The following is a 14995-nucleotide window of genomic DNA, read 5'->3' as shown; positions in this document are numbered from 1 at the left end:
GAATGCCCTTGGGAAAGGAACCAAAATGTAGTTATCAGTGAAAAGGAAGGTCACAATTGAAATTTTAACTTTAAAATGAAATTTTAAAAATGTATGAAATTGCCAAAACCGGTTTGGCTCAGTGGATAGAGCGTCGGCTTGTGGACTGAAAGGTCCCAGGTTCGATTCCGGTCAAGGGCATGTACCTGGGTTGCGGGCACATCCCCAGTGGGAGATGTGTAGGAGGCAGCTGATCGATGTTTCTCTCTCATCGATGTTTCTAACTCTCTATCTCTCTCCCTTCCTCTCTGTAAAAAATCAATAAAATATATTAAAAAAAAATGTATGAAATTTATCTTATTTAACAAAATTTAGATTATAATCACAACCTCTTTCTAATACTTGGGATAATAAAGAATCAATTACTATTATTTTTTTGTGGGGTTATAATTTTTCAGACAAATTCAGTAAGGGTGCCATATGACATCTTTGTTTTGGCAGTTACTTTTGCAAAACTTTCTTAGGACTTCATAGTTCCCTAAGGACTTCCCTTTGTACCACAATGTTCTCATCTTTGTGTCTAGAAGAACCTATTTTTATCATCTTTTGTTGATTTTGTCTTTGCCAACTGATAAAAAATTTTCTAGGTTCTAATTTGTCAGTGGTTTCACAAATGATTCAAGCAATTCTGTAACATTCATCAACTTCTATTTCATAAAATCCTGCATCTCTTGTTAAAAATCGTAATTTCACTTTGCAATGGATTTTTATTTATTTGCATTATATTACCAGATGTTATTAATATCCATCAATCAGCAAGTGACTGACACCATCAAAGATGCTGACCATGGAACATTAAACAAATAGTAATATGTGTGGGGCACGATTATATAAGTGGCCAGTTCATTAGTAAATACAGTAATGCTATGAAGACTTTTTCTCCTAGGCAACCATGTCACTAGAAAGACTTTATAATAAACATATAATAAATAAACTATATAATCAAATACGTGAGAGTGAAGGAGGACTCAAGCTTGAAAAGATTGGGTGAAAGAAGAGGAAGGAACAAAGGCAGAGGCCAAGAGTCCATGTTGTCTAAGTAAAAGCTGGGGCCCCACATGGTTCAGTCTCCTCATGAAACCAGAGTGCAGCCCAGTGACCAGATGTCATTAATATAGAAATTCCAATATTTTCTTGAGTCTCTTAGGTAACATTAAAGATCCAATTCATAGCTCACAGTAACATTTCTCAAAAAAAAACAAAACCAATTTCCTTTTTTCCTCCAATATTCCCACAGCATGTAGTTGCTGTGGGGCCCCTAAAATGACAAACTCCCAAATTCTCTCTGGAGCCCCATCTTCTCAGTTTTCTGCTTCTTTATTCCTCCAATTAGGTGGGTTCAACTCTCCATGAATCCCAAGGACAAGATTAAGGCAGTGGCCACAACTGTGTGTTAACAGAACAAGGACATTCTGCAAGGGCTGCCATATCAGGAGAAAGCACTTCCACCCCAGGGTTCCTTCTTGGGTAAGATACAAAAAATATCTCTGGCTAGAACAGATGAAGCGACTCCAAACCTGTAAAACAGGTTTATAATCCCGAGGTTGTAGAAGCAGCACATAACCTATTATCTAAAACCTAAGTCTACCCACTTATACCTCATACCTTTTAAATGCCTTCCAAACGCCTCCTCAGACATTCCACAAGGTGGAGCTAGGTGGACTGAGTTGCTCCACGGTATTTACTTCACTAGAGGCCTGGTGTATGAAATTCATGCACCGGGGGCGGGGAAGGGGGGGGAGTGGAGTCCTCAGCCCAACCTGCACCCTCTCGCAGTCTGGGAGCCCTTGGGGGATGTCTGACTGACGGCGTGGGGAGCAGGCCTAAGCCGGCAGTTGGACATCCTTAGTGCTGCCATGGAGGCAGGAGAGGCTCCCATTACCGCCACTGCACTTGCCAGTTGTGAGCCTGGTTTCTGGCTGAGCGGCGCTCCCCCTGTGGGAGCACACTGACCACGTGCGTTGAGCAGGATTGGGCTGAAACCAGCTCTCCAACATCCCCCGAGGTATCTCGGATTGTGAGAGGGTGCAGGCCAGGCCAAGGGACCCCACCTGTGCATGAGGGGCTGGGGAGGGACACGGGAGGTTGGCCAGCTGGGGAGGGACTGCAGGAGGGCTCCAGGGCGTGTCTGGCCCATCTCGCTCAGTCCTGATTGGCCAGATCTCAGCAGCAAGCTAACCTACTGGTCAGAGAATCTTCCCCCTGGTGGTCAGTGCACATCATAGCAAGCGGTTGAGCAGACTTAGCATATCATCATATTATGCTTTGATTGGTTGAATGATGGACTGGCCAACCGGCCACTTAGCATATTAGGCTTTTATTATATAGGATTGCTTATAGCTTTTCCCAACATATTATTAACATGAGAGTTCATAATCAAGGAAACTGTGGTGGAGTATGTGCAATTACATCTCAGTGGGGCCCTCGGGAATAACTGGCTCATTTTATTCTTCCACTTGAGGAATGTAAGCACACGGTTGTCCCTTCTATTTCTGGTTTTTCTCCCGAAAGCTTTCCCTTATGTCACTTCTTTAACCTTTTGCGCTCCAACGTTGAGGCTGACTCAACAGACCAGGCACTAGTAGCAGGTCCAACGTCGAGTTGGTGATTGAGCTAATTGGCAATTTCCACCAGGGAACTATTGCAACCAAGAGAGGAAGGACTTCCAATTCGGACCAGACTGTTTGAATTCCAAAAATAAAATTGGAGCGCAAAGGGTTAACACATTCTCTTTCTACTAACTAAACTTTGTGCAGATTCCTCTTCCAGTAAAACAGGTTTCCTTTCTGATAATTATTACTTAACAGAGATTGATTTTTCAAATTAGGAGGATATTTTTTTGCTTTCTATTTCTTGAAGACAGTATTTTCCAACTTCAGAGAATTCCTTTTAAGAAGTTCCAATGAGCTCTGGTACCTGTGGGTTCAATGAGCACCAGGTGATTTTTGGTGATGACGAGGATATCCTTGTTGGCAGCTCCCTTCCATGTCCCTCCCTATTACTAAGCTAGGATCCTGACATTATTAATTCAAAATTTACTTCCCTTTCCTCAGGAAGGTTCATATTGTATTTCTTGGCTCATTGCTCTTTAACATTACCTTTCCTTTCTGTCTTAAGTGTTAGTATTACCACCTGCTCCGCATCCTCCCCAGCACTGGTTATTGTCTATATTTTTATTATAGCTGTTTTGGTGTGTGTGAAGTTGATCCATTGTTTCCGTAAATACCACTTATCGAGTTGGTTAAGAGAATTCTCTTCTATTCCTGGTTTTCTGAATGTTCTTATCACGAAAGGCTGAATTTTGTCCAATGCCTTTTCTGCCTTGACATGGCTGTTTCCTCCCACTCTGTTCTACTAATGTGGTTCTGCTTATTTTCTTACTAGAGGCCCAATGCACAAAGATTCGTGCAAGAATGGGCCTTCTTTCCCCTGGTTGCTGGCACTGCCTTCGCTCTGGCCCAGAGCTGCCCAGAGGCCCGGGGTGGCTGGGGCGGTGCAGAACACCCTGCCCCACCCCACCCCCGCCGCTTGGCACCTGCAAATTAACCTGCCATCTCTGTTGGGTTAATTTGCATGCTCACTCTTGATGGGCTGGTGGGCATCATGAAGGTACGGTCAATTTGCATCTTTCTCTTTTATCAGTGTAGATAGTGAACCACCCCAGGCCTCCTGGGGCAGATCCCCTTCGGTCATGGTGTGTAATCCTTTTAATATGCTGTGGGATTTGGTTTGCTGGTATTTTGTTGAAAAATTTTGCATTTATATTCATAAGGAATACTGATCTATAGTTTTCTTGTGATGTCTTTGTCTGGCTTTATTATGAGGATGATATTGGCTTCACCAAAGAGAGTTGGCAAATGCTTCCTTCTCCTCTGTTTTCAGAGTTTATAAGGAATTAGTACTATTTCATCTTTAAACGTTTGATACAGTGCAAACAAACCCTGGCAAGCCATCTGGGCCAGGGATTTCTTTACAGGAAGATTTTAAATTACTAATTCAATTTTTTTGTTATAATCTATTCAGACTTCTAATTTCTTCCCGAGTCAGTTTTGGTGATTTGTGTCTTTCTAGCAATTGTTCCTGTTCATCTATGTTGTCTATTTGTTGGCGTAAAGTTGTTACAGCATTGTCTTGTAATTCCGTTGATTTCTGTAGAGTTGATGCTTATGTTTCCTTCCATTGCTTATTTTGATCATTTGTATCTCCTCTCCCTTTTTCTTGGTTGGGCTATTTTGTCAATTTTGTTGATTTTTGCAAAAAACCAACTTGATTTTTCTATTATTTTTCTGATTTCTATTTCACCTATTTCATTAGTATCTTTATCAGTTCCTTTCTTCAGCTTGCACTGGATTTATTTTGCTCTTATTTTTAAAATTTATTAAGGTGAAAGCTTGGGTAATTAATTTCAGATCTTCCTTATTTAATTAATTTCCTCCCCCCCCCCTTTTTTTTTTACTGTCCTAAATTGTTTATTATGATTTTACAAACATTACTTATATTAGCAGTAACGGTGAACAGGAGAGTAGTGTGCCTTCTCCAAGCTGCACTATGAGAACCACTAATAGTGTGGTGGGACTTGTGGCCCTTTCTAAGGCCACAGCTCTTGTGCCTGCAGATGTCAGCCCTCACATCTCCCTGGGCTTGCGGACTGGTTTGGTGATCCACTAGGTGTCAGGATTTCTTCTGATAGCCTATGGAATGGAGCAGTGAGGATAACCTCCAAGAATTTGTGTGTGGAATCTTCACCAACCCAGTGAGAATTCAGGACTCTCAGAGCCCCAGAGTGGTGCCCAGCTAGCTCCTCAGCAACATACTGAGGCTTCCAGCAAACTAGCTGGTTAGCACCATGATGGACAGGCTTGCCACTGGTTGCATCCTTAGGAACAGGGTGTTTGTGGCCACCACAGCACACATGAGTCCAATATATGACATAACCTTGTATTCCAGTCTGCTGTGCTTTATTGGGCTTGGTAGGCAGGGGTCCCAGTGGAGCGCAGAGAGCTGGCGTACTGCCAGCAGCACAGCCTGAAAAGAAAGCTTCCTCCATAGCTCCTGGATGTACTTGTAAGCGCCCATCTTGGTTTACCTGACGGCTGTGGGCAGCTGGGAAGGAAAAGACTTTCTCCCACAATCCCTTTTGGGCTCCTTCTCTTCCTTTCAAATATATGTATTTAAAACCATAAATTTACCTTGCAGTGCTTTAGCTGCATCCCATAAATTTTGATATGTTGTTTTATTTTCATTCCAAAATATTTTTAAACTCGCCTTGTGATATCTTTAACACATGGGTTACTTAGAAATGGGTGTTTCCGTCTTGTTCATCACTGTATCTCTAAGACTAAGCACTGTACTTAGTATACAGTAGATGCTCAATTTCCAAATATCTATAGATTTCCCAAATGTCATTCTGTTGTTGATTTCTAATTTAATTTTGTCGTGATAAGAGGATATATTTGGTATCATTTCAATCCTTTTACATAAAAGGTATTAAGACCTGCTTTACAACCTAGCATATGGTGTATACTGGAGAATCTACCAAGGGCCCTTGAAACAAATGTGTATTTTGTGGCTGTTATTGGGTACAGTGTTCTGCACATTTTTATAAAAGACATGCATTCTATCTCTAGGAAATCTGCAACTTAATGCAGGAAGCCACATGGTAAATGACAGTCATATGCACATACTATAAAATACTCACCCAAGTACATATAGGAGGTGGCGAAAAGAAGAATGCATTTCCCAAAGATCCAACCTCTGAATTTCAGGAAGAGGAATTACAAGGGAGAAGCTATAAAATGGACTTAGATTTATTAAGAAAAAGGTACTGTCATTTAAAAAAAATGATTGAAATTTTAAAGCTGATTATTCATGAATATCTGGGTTCCCATTCAGATTGGTTTGGAAAAGACAATTTATCACTGAACTATGGATTTTCTAAAATCACATTTATTATAGAAAATATTTATAACCTTATCACGATTAATTAATTACACACTGCTCAGCGTAATGACAATACCTGAATCTAATTGATAGACAATTGTGCCTTTTTCCTCTCCTACAATTTCTGGTACCTTTTCATTTCCTGTAGGTTGATAAAAATATTCTGGTTGAGGTGGAACTCCCTCTGAAAGAAGACATTTAAAAAGTACAAAATAAGAAATAATGCAGAATCACTTTGTCAGAACCTAAGTTTCTAATTTGTTTGTAAGTTGTCTTGCTTCTTTCCATAAGACTATGTGGAGACTTTTAACAAAAACACATAAACTTTAAATAGAAGATTTAGAAGTAAGCTGGAAAAGTCCATTTAATTGCTGTACTAACTCTTCAAAATTTGGTCCTGAGCTTCCTTTTAAAATCAGGAAAATATGATCCGCTACATACTTTTTATTACCATAGAGGAATAAGTATATCACTTGTTTCAGAGAAAACAAGGCTTTTTCATCAACATTCAATTCTAAAAGATTCTTCGTATGAAACTTGGGGAACTTCTCCATATCATTTTAAGTGATGAAAACCAAGGGCATATAAAGACACAACTCAGTAAAAGACAATGTTCCTTTATTTTCTTTAAGGTAATGGGGAGTAATGAGACTCTGACAACTCAGTTTAAACAGCAGGTACTTGCTATTAGAGTTCTTTGAAATAAAAAAAAAATTGCTTTAAAAAAAGATTTAATGGTTTTTTAGTGGATTATGTTTTACACTTTTTAATTTTCCTTTTGGAATTGAGCCCAAAATCTTCACAGGAATTCTCTATCTTATTCTATTTTATATAGAGAACTACAAAATCCTATTGTCTGGCCTGATCAACTTGGGCTTTTATCTAAGAACTAGAGGCCTGATGCACGAAATTCCTGCAAGATAGGCCTTCCTTCCACTGGCTGCTGGCCCCGGCTTCCCTCCTACACCCAGGACCTGGGCTTCCCTCGTAGCCCCGGCTTTGTCCGGAAGGTCGTCTGGAAGGACGTCCAGTCTAATTAGCATATTACGCCTTTATTATTATAGATTGTACAGAATAGGGGCAGATGACCTTAGGACTTCTCAGCTACTGTGCAAACTCAAAATGGGCCCCCTCCCGCCCCCATGCCACACACATTTCCAAACACCGAAAGAGCAGTTCTATCCCAACCACGACACTAAGCCCATCCCTATATTTCAGCTTCATCTCATCTTTCAGGCTCAATGTTTCATGGTTGCCCAAACATGACATTCTCTTTTTCTGTTCCCTCTAATTGGAATACTTTTCTTTGACACTCTCAATTGGATTACTTCTAACTTCTCCTTCAGATCCCAACTGACATTTCAACTCATTTTGGAAACCCTTACTGATCTTCCAAGCTGAGATTAAGTGTTCCCAAGGGATCAAACTCTATGCAATTGCCTGGTTGTATCTTTAACTTTCCCACTAGTCTGTGAGCTCTGGGTATCTCTGTCTTGTTCATAACTGTATATCTAACACTAAACATTGTACTTAGCATATGGTAAATGCTTCATCAATATTTATTGAGTGAATAATAAATGAGGAAAGGGAGAAAATAAGAAACATCCAGTTGTTTATCCAGCAGTCTAAAGCAGAGGCATTATGTCTGGTAGATATATGTATCCTACCAATTAGCAAAGTCCCCACTTTTCAATGCAATCCATTTCTAAAAATGCTTCACAAAATGAGTGCTGAAGATTATGTTTGCACCAATAGCTCAAAGATATGACCAGCAATGCCATAAAAAAATGTTTAAATGTCTCTAACTGCCCAGCCGGTGTGGTACAGTGGTTGTGTGTCGACCCATGCACCAAGAGGTCACAGGTTTCATTCATGGTCAAGGCACATACCTGGATTTTGGGCTTGATCCCCAGTAGGGGGTGTGCAGGAGGCAACTGATGGATGCTTCTCTCTCTCTCTCCCCCTCTCCCTTCCTTTCTTTAAAATAAATTTTTTAAAAAGTCTCTACCATTCCCATAAAAACTCCAATAAACTAAAAATATGATTAAAAACAGTACAAACTCCGTTCTGACATATATGGTGTGCATCAACTATAACAAGGCCAGTAAAAATACAACTTTTATAAAACTCAACTAAGCACATTAATACTGAGATGGGAATAATCTAGAAAACAGATTTAAGAAAGAATATATTTTGGCCTCTAATAAGGTATCCTTCATTCCAATGGACTCTGAAACATTCTAATTTACACATTAGTGTAACTTTTGACTTTGGTGAGTGTATTTCAGTATCCCAGGGTGAGATAATCATTTTGGGGTGAGATGAGAGGTGTTGAATTTGTCCTGCCTTGTACTTTAGCATATAGGACTTAAAACTATGAGGTTTTGTAATAAAGTCTGTCAGAACAGCAAGACTATGACACATAAGTCACATACCAATATGATGAATGCTTTCTTTGATGACCTCGCATTCTATTGGCCACCTGGGAACCTGCAGTTGCCCGCTGCAAGAGTAAAAGGCAAAGAGATCTTGGGGTTCCCGAAGACATGGGTTTACTTCACCAAAATCATCGTGAAGAAGGAGTCTGCTCCTGAGAAGTGATGAACTCAGCATAAAGGAATCTGCCAAAGGGCAAGGGAATGAGTGAGTGGCTTCTTTCTTCCTTGGGAACTTCACTGATCAACTAGAACCACTAAGCAACTCTAAGCACTACTAAAATATGAGCACAGCCCTAGCTGGGTGCTAAGTGGTTAGAGCATTGGCCCTTGGACCAAAGGATTGCAGATTCTATTCCTAGTCAAGGGCACCTACCTTGGTTGGAGGCTTGATCCCTGACCCAGGTCAGGGCATGTGCAGAAAGCAACCAATCCATGTGTTTCTCTCACATTAATGTTTATCTCTCTCTCTTTTCCCCTTCTCTCGTCCTTCCATTCTCTCACTCTCCCTCAAAAAAAAAAAAAAAAAAAAAAAAAGCACAGATGTGCAATCCTATGACATATTTCTCCTTCAAGGAGATTTAGTCCAGGATGATGGCATAGAAATGATAAAAATCAAATTAAAATTTGACACAGCCTATTAAATATATTTTTTTATATTTTTATTGATTTTTTACAGAGAGGAAGGGAGAGAGATAGAGAGTTAGAAACATCGATGAGAGAGAAACATCGATCAGCTGCCTCCTGCACACCTCCCACTGGGGATGCGCCCGCAACCAAGGTACATGCCCTTGACCGGAATCGAACCCGGGACCCTTCAGTCCACAGGCCGATGCTCTATCCACCGAGCTAAACCGGTTTTGGCTCTATTAAATATTTAAGTGTGAAGTTTTAAGAGTAAATTAGAAGAAACATTTTTGTGTTTTAAAAAAATCAGAGCTATGTATTTAAGACATCTCAACAGTGCGTTGCAAATGAATAAAAAGTTATTTAATGTGTTCTATTACTTTTGTTTAGAGTGAGGCAAGAGAGGGAACTTTCAATTCACCCATTAGCATTTTAGAAAAATGTACATAAAACTATTAAAAACAATCTGCAAGTTAAATTTCAAGTTCAAAATATAACCATTCAAAGGACAGAGCGACTTCGAAAACAGAGGATGATACGGGAAGTGGGAGAGTAGCGTGAATGGTCAGGAGAGAGAGAGGAGCTCTTGGCAAGTAGAAAATGAGAAAAAAGGGAGGAAAAGAAAGGTTTTCAGGGAGAAAGAAAAAGGAAACGAGAGGAAGAATGAAAAGACAGAAAATAACGGGGAAGGAACGAAGGCCCCTCAGTGTGGTGATTCTCAGCTCTGGGGGCGAGAGAAGGGGTGAAGACATGTTCCCACAAAGGAGTTTTGAGTTTTCTGGTCTGGAGGGACATGAAATACCTTTGCTCACAGCGTCTGTCTGTTGATGCACAGCTGAGGACAGACAGGTAGGCCCTAAAAAGAGGAAGGAGGAGGCACGGTTTGTCTTTCTTTTTTCTGCCCCTTTCCATCCTCCCATCCCCACTTTGGAGCCCACTATTTCTGTCTCTAAATCTTTTCCTCACTGTTTAATTGGGGGGTGGGGCAATAAACATTTTAAAATATGGTGAAGCTGTTCAATCTCATTCGTAAAGAAATGTAAATCAAAATGAGAAGGAGACGTCAGTTTTTTTACCTAATGGGAAAAACATTTATAGGTTTGCACACTCATCCTGGCAAAGGTGTAAACAAACAGGTATTCTCAGGCACAGCTGCCAAGAAGCTCAATTGGTGCAACCATTCTGGAAAGCAGTCTAGCAGTATCTGGTATGATTTATATTTACATACTCTTTTTCTTTTTAAACCCTAATCCAGAACCTGGAGAAAAAATTCAAAGGTCATGCTAGCATTTATTGAGCACTTAAAAATAATTAGAAAGTATAAGAATATCTGCATATATTCAATAGTGAGAAATGATGGTACCTTGGGCTGGGGGCAGGGAGGATGTGGAGTAAAGAGAAGCAAATTGATGTTTGGTTGAATATGTATTTAGGGGGGAAATCTATTGAATTCCTGCCCTTGGATTCTAGAAGAAATCTGTGGAATACCTTTAAAAAATTATTTTTGCTTAAGCTGGAATTGGTTTCCACCACTCTTTTGCAAAGAGCCTTAACAAATATATCCATCAAACCTGTGTGAAAAATCAATGTTTTACTCTTGACCAAAAAGTTTTAACAAATTTTCCAACAATTCGGAGGAAGATAATGTATAGTATTTCAATTTAAACCTACAATCCAAAGTAGATCGAGAGGGAACATTTCTGAGTGATGACAGAAACAGTGGCCAAGGCTGCCCCTCTGGCTTCTCCTACGGTTGACCATGTTCTCGGAATACCTAGAGCAGCTGCTCAAGGCACTGAGGGTTCTGGGGATCACACACAGGGAGTATTACTCACATAGAAGGTTCTCCTTTTCCAGGTGGTCTGGTATCAAATCATCTCTTCCCCCAAAAGAGTCACTCAAGACAAATCGGGGCTTATTCTTCCAAACATGCTGGTGCGTAGCCACGTTTGGTACACTGCCTCTTTCATCTAAGAAAAGGCATTTTAAATGAAAGGTGCTGGAAGGCTAGTTACCACCTCTAACATCTAGGCGCATACCCAAACCGCTACTACCAATCCCTACTACCACAGGCCTTTACAACGAATACATCTCATTTTCCAAAGAGTCTTCACATTCCGATTTATTTGAGTTAAACATCATTTTCTCCATTTTACAGTGAGGAGCAGACTTGAGAGGCAGCATGATATAGTGGAAAGAGAAAGGGCTTGGGAGGCAGAAAGACCGGGTGGCTCTAGTATAAGAGCAGCCAAGAGAGCCCACCAAGTGAAGGCTGGTACTCCAAGTGGGAGTGGAACTGCTTTTGTCCTGAGGGCTCTGCTGAATTTGGCAAACTGGAAATTCAGTTTTCAACAACTTAGTAATCACTTAAAAAATGAAATAGTTAATAGGAAAGTTTTACAAGGTTGACAGAAATAAAATCAATATAAAAACTTAATTGTATTTCTCAATACTAGGAACAAAGTTAGAAAACCAAAATTTAAAAAGATACCATTTCAACAGCATAAAAATATGAACTTCTATGAAAAAACTATACTAGTAAACCTTTATTGGGAGAAATTAAGGAAGACCTAAATAAATGGAGAATTCAACTATATTCAGAGATTGGAGAACCCAATACTGGGAAATTCTCAGTTCTTGTGAAATTAGATTTTATAGATTCAGTGTAATCCCAACAATTTTTTTAAACATCAAAAGCCAATTCTAAAATTATATAAAAAGGCAAGAATAACCAAGACACAATCCAGCATATTGAATTTTTATTTTATTTTATTTTTTTAAATATATTTTATTGATTTTTTACAGAGAGGAAAGGAGAGGGATAGAGAGTCAGAAAGATCAATGAGAGAGAAACATCAACCAGCTGCCTCCTGCACACCCCGCACTGGGGATGTGCACGCAACCTAGGTACATGCTCTTGACCGGAATCGAACCTGGGACCCTTCAGTCCGCAGGCCGATGCTCTAGCCACTGAGCCAAACCAGTTAGGGCCATATTGAATTTTTATTTATTTATTTATTAATATATTTTATTGATTTTTTACAGAGAGGAAGGGGGAGAGATAGAGAGTTAGAAACATCGATGAGAGAGAAACATCGATCAGCTGCCTCCTGCACATCCCCCACTGGGGAAGTGCCCGCAACCCAGGTACATGCCCTTGACCGGAATCGAACCTGGGACCTTTCAGTCCGCAGGCCGATGCTCTATCCACTGAGCCAAACCGGTTTCAGCCATATTGAATTTTTAAAGGCAAAACCAAAAATACTGTCTTAATGCCATTTGGTAGAATTAACAAAGAGTGGTATTAGTGTAAGGGTAGACAAACAGGTAATGGGAAAGGAATACTTTTCATTAATAGTGCTGGAAAAATTCATCATTAGTTTATCCTAGCATAACTCTCCCAGTTAATGAGACAATTTACTTCAGGAACCCAGGAAAAGTGATGCTGGATAAGAGCTAGGTCTTACCTTTAAAGTAGCCATAGTACTGGAGGTGATGGTACATAAAGACTTCATAGGGATCAGGAAGAGTCTGTAAAAGGAAAGGCCATCTCAATCAGGAAAGTCCTTTCAAATAATACTGAACTCTTAACAAAAGGTAGGCAAGCACTGTTGCAGAGGGCAGTATACTTGACTTCTGTAAATAAACCAAGTGAGATATTTACACAAATCATTCTGTCTTGGGGATCAAGATCTCCAGCTAGAAAAAGGTGCCACCCGCAGATACATTCTTATCTAGTACTGGATTTCTGTGGAGTTTCCTGGAGAGGGGTGTGTACCGACCTTCTGCTTTAGCTCTGCTTCCAATGCTGGGAACATGTTGCTTCTGTATGGCATACTGGAGACCAGTCATTCACATAGGCATCCAGCCACAACCCTTGCCGGTTTCCAAAAGGTCAGCTGATTACACAGAAGCTAAAAAACCAGAACAGGGCAACTGAACCACCTGCCGACAGTCATCATTCCCACCCTTTGCTTCCGCAGCTCCCCCGCGATTTTAGGAAACCCTGCCACACCGCTCCTTTCCTGCCAACTCGGTGTCTGCTCAAACAAGGACCCGGCTGGTTGTTCCCATGACGAGGCCCGGAGGCGTACCTGAGAAACTAGGGAGGGCGACACGTCTTCCAGCCTTCTCCTCCCGAGGCACCCTTACCCTGGCAGGCCCCATGCTTTCCTCTCCGAAGCAGAAAGGTGCCGCAAGATGTGAAAAAAAACGAGAAAAGTTGTCTCGGGGTGGATGGAAAAGAAAAGTCAGAGGCCCGAAATTCAGGGGTTCAGGGCTTCCTGGTCCGGGTAAGGCGTGAAGGGCAGTTTCCCGAAGGGTGGTGGTGGCGGGGAAGGGAGATTTCCGAGAAGCGCGGAGGGAAAGGTGCAACCGCCTCTGCGCTCCTTCCTGCCGGTCCCAGGCTCAGTGGAGGGCGCGGCGCCTAAGGTGGTTGAAGATCCTCGGCGAGGCGGGAGGCCACGGCACAGCGGGTACAGATGCCCAGCTGTGCCCGGGGCAGAGGAGCTAACCTCGCTCACCCGCCACCGCTTTCGGCTAGGGCGCCGGTAGCCTAGCAACCAGGAAACCAAAGCAGGAGGGCGGGGCGGACGGCGCTTCCGGGGAGGGGGGCCCTGCCTCCCAAGGAAAAGTTGTTGCGCCCTGTTTTTTGGGTAATCAATGGTAATTGATTGAAATACAAAGCCTGTAGTCATACTCCAAACTTCGTTGCTGTTCCATTAGGTAACAAGTAAAGCCAGCTCAACGCGAGAAATGAAAAATTACTTTCGCTGGGCAGGTGTGGCCTCAGTAGTTGACCTTGGACACTTGAATCAGGAGGTCACGGTTGAATTCCCGGTCAGGGCACATGCCGGGGTTGCCAGCTCCATCCCCAGTGTGGGGCGTGCAGAAGGCAGCGGATTAATGATTCTCTCATCATCTCTCTCTCCCTCTTCCTCTCTGAAATCAATAAAAACATAAAAAGTAAAAAAGCAATTAATATTTAAAAGAAAAATTACGTTCTACAATAAGAAACAAAAGAAACAAAGTTAAATTAAACCCACATATTTTGTAAGGTTTTTAAAAATCTCAATTTGGTAGTGTGAGACCCCCGAAGCGGGACCCTCACTCTGTCCCACCAACCGAGGACGACCCCAATCAACCGCAGGAGACGTCACTTGATGCAAAACGCAAGAGGCTTTATTCTTTATTCCAGCGCGCTGGGGCCCAACCCGTACTCACGCAGGAGCAGAGGAGTTGTGCGCCCAGCAAGGGGTTTTTCAGCTATTTATATGCTCAAATCACACATCAGGGAGGGGTTGCATGCAGGAGGGTAAGAGGAGAACAAAGAAATTCCAAAAGGGTCTGGTTTGTGTCTTGATAGGGATAAGGCACTCCTTCCTGGTGTTTTACAGCCTGTTCCTCTCAAGGTTGATTGAAGCTGTGTTTACTCAACCCATCCTTTGTTGGGGCTATCTCCTGTAATAGCCTTGGGGAGGGCGTCATTCCCTTCCGTTCCTATCTCTAGCGTGAGAAACCTGGGGAGTTGAGATAAAACAGGCAGCTAGGCCTGGCAGCTGGGCCTGTGCAGTTTGTAACATCAACATTCTTTTATTCTTTCAGTAGGATAGTGACAAAGGCACTGGTGCTCTGTAGAAATTTAACAGCTAGTTGACAGCCTCAATTTCTAGAAATTTGCTCTATGCAATTACAAGAAAAACAATTTAGCCTTGGCCAGTTTTTCTCAGTGGCTAGTGTTGGCCCACAGAGAAGAAGGTTCATGGGTTCGATTCATGGTCAGGGGCACAAATCTAAGTTCAAGTTCTCAGTCCCTGTAGGCGTGCATGTGGGAGGTGACTAGTCTGTTTCTTTCATGGCCATGTTTCTCTCTCTTCCCCTTCTCCCTCCCTAGAAATCAATGGAGGAAATATTCTCAGGTGAGGACTAATAAAAACACACTATCTATATATATA

The 14995-nt window shown here is 41.6% G+C and overlaps 1 protein-coding gene and 1 pseudogene across 10 annotated transcripts in view; both read right to left on the bottom strand.

The window, feature by feature from the left end:
• AGBL2 (AGBL carboxypeptidase 2) overlaps positions 1-13974 on the bottom strand; it is a 40486-nt gene extending 26512 nt beyond the window's left edge. For 3 of the 10 annotated variants that reach the window (XM_059709376.1, XM_059709375.1, XM_059709382.1), the window contains exons 1-7: positions 13136-13974; positions 12768-12955; positions 12509-12572; positions 10877-11011; positions 9844-9897; positions 8415-8600; positions 6056-6163 (exon numbers count right to left, since the gene is read on the bottom strand). In XM_059709376.1, coding sequence (XP_059565359.1) covers positions 6056-6163; positions 8415-8600; positions 9844-9897; positions 10877-11011; positions 12509-12572; positions 12768-12893 — 673 coding nt within the window. In that variant the 5' untranslated portion in view covers positions 12894-12955; positions 13136-13974. Of the gene's footprint in view, positions 1-6055; positions 6164-8414; positions 8601-9843; positions 9898-10876; positions 11012-12508; positions 12573-12705; positions 12958-13135 lie in introns of those variants that run through there. The other 7 variants (XM_059709381.1, XM_059709377.1, XM_059709380.1 and 4 more) reach the window with 7 other exon arrangements.
• On the bottom strand, positions 331-5722 carry LOC132241181 (large ribosomal subunit protein eL15-like; annotated as a pseudogene).
• Positions 13975-14995: the final 1021 nt, after the last annotated feature.

Source organism: Myotis daubentonii, chromosome 9 (genome assembly GCF_963259705.1).
Source record: "Myotis daubentonii chromosome 9, mMyoDau2.1, whole genome shotgun sequence".
Taxonomy (NCBI): Eukaryota; Metazoa; Chordata; class Mammalia; order Chiroptera; family Vespertilionidae; genus Myotis; species Myotis daubentonii.
The sequence above is the reverse complement of the archived record's forward strand: the minus strand, read 5'-3'. Positions and strand labels throughout refer to the sequence as shown.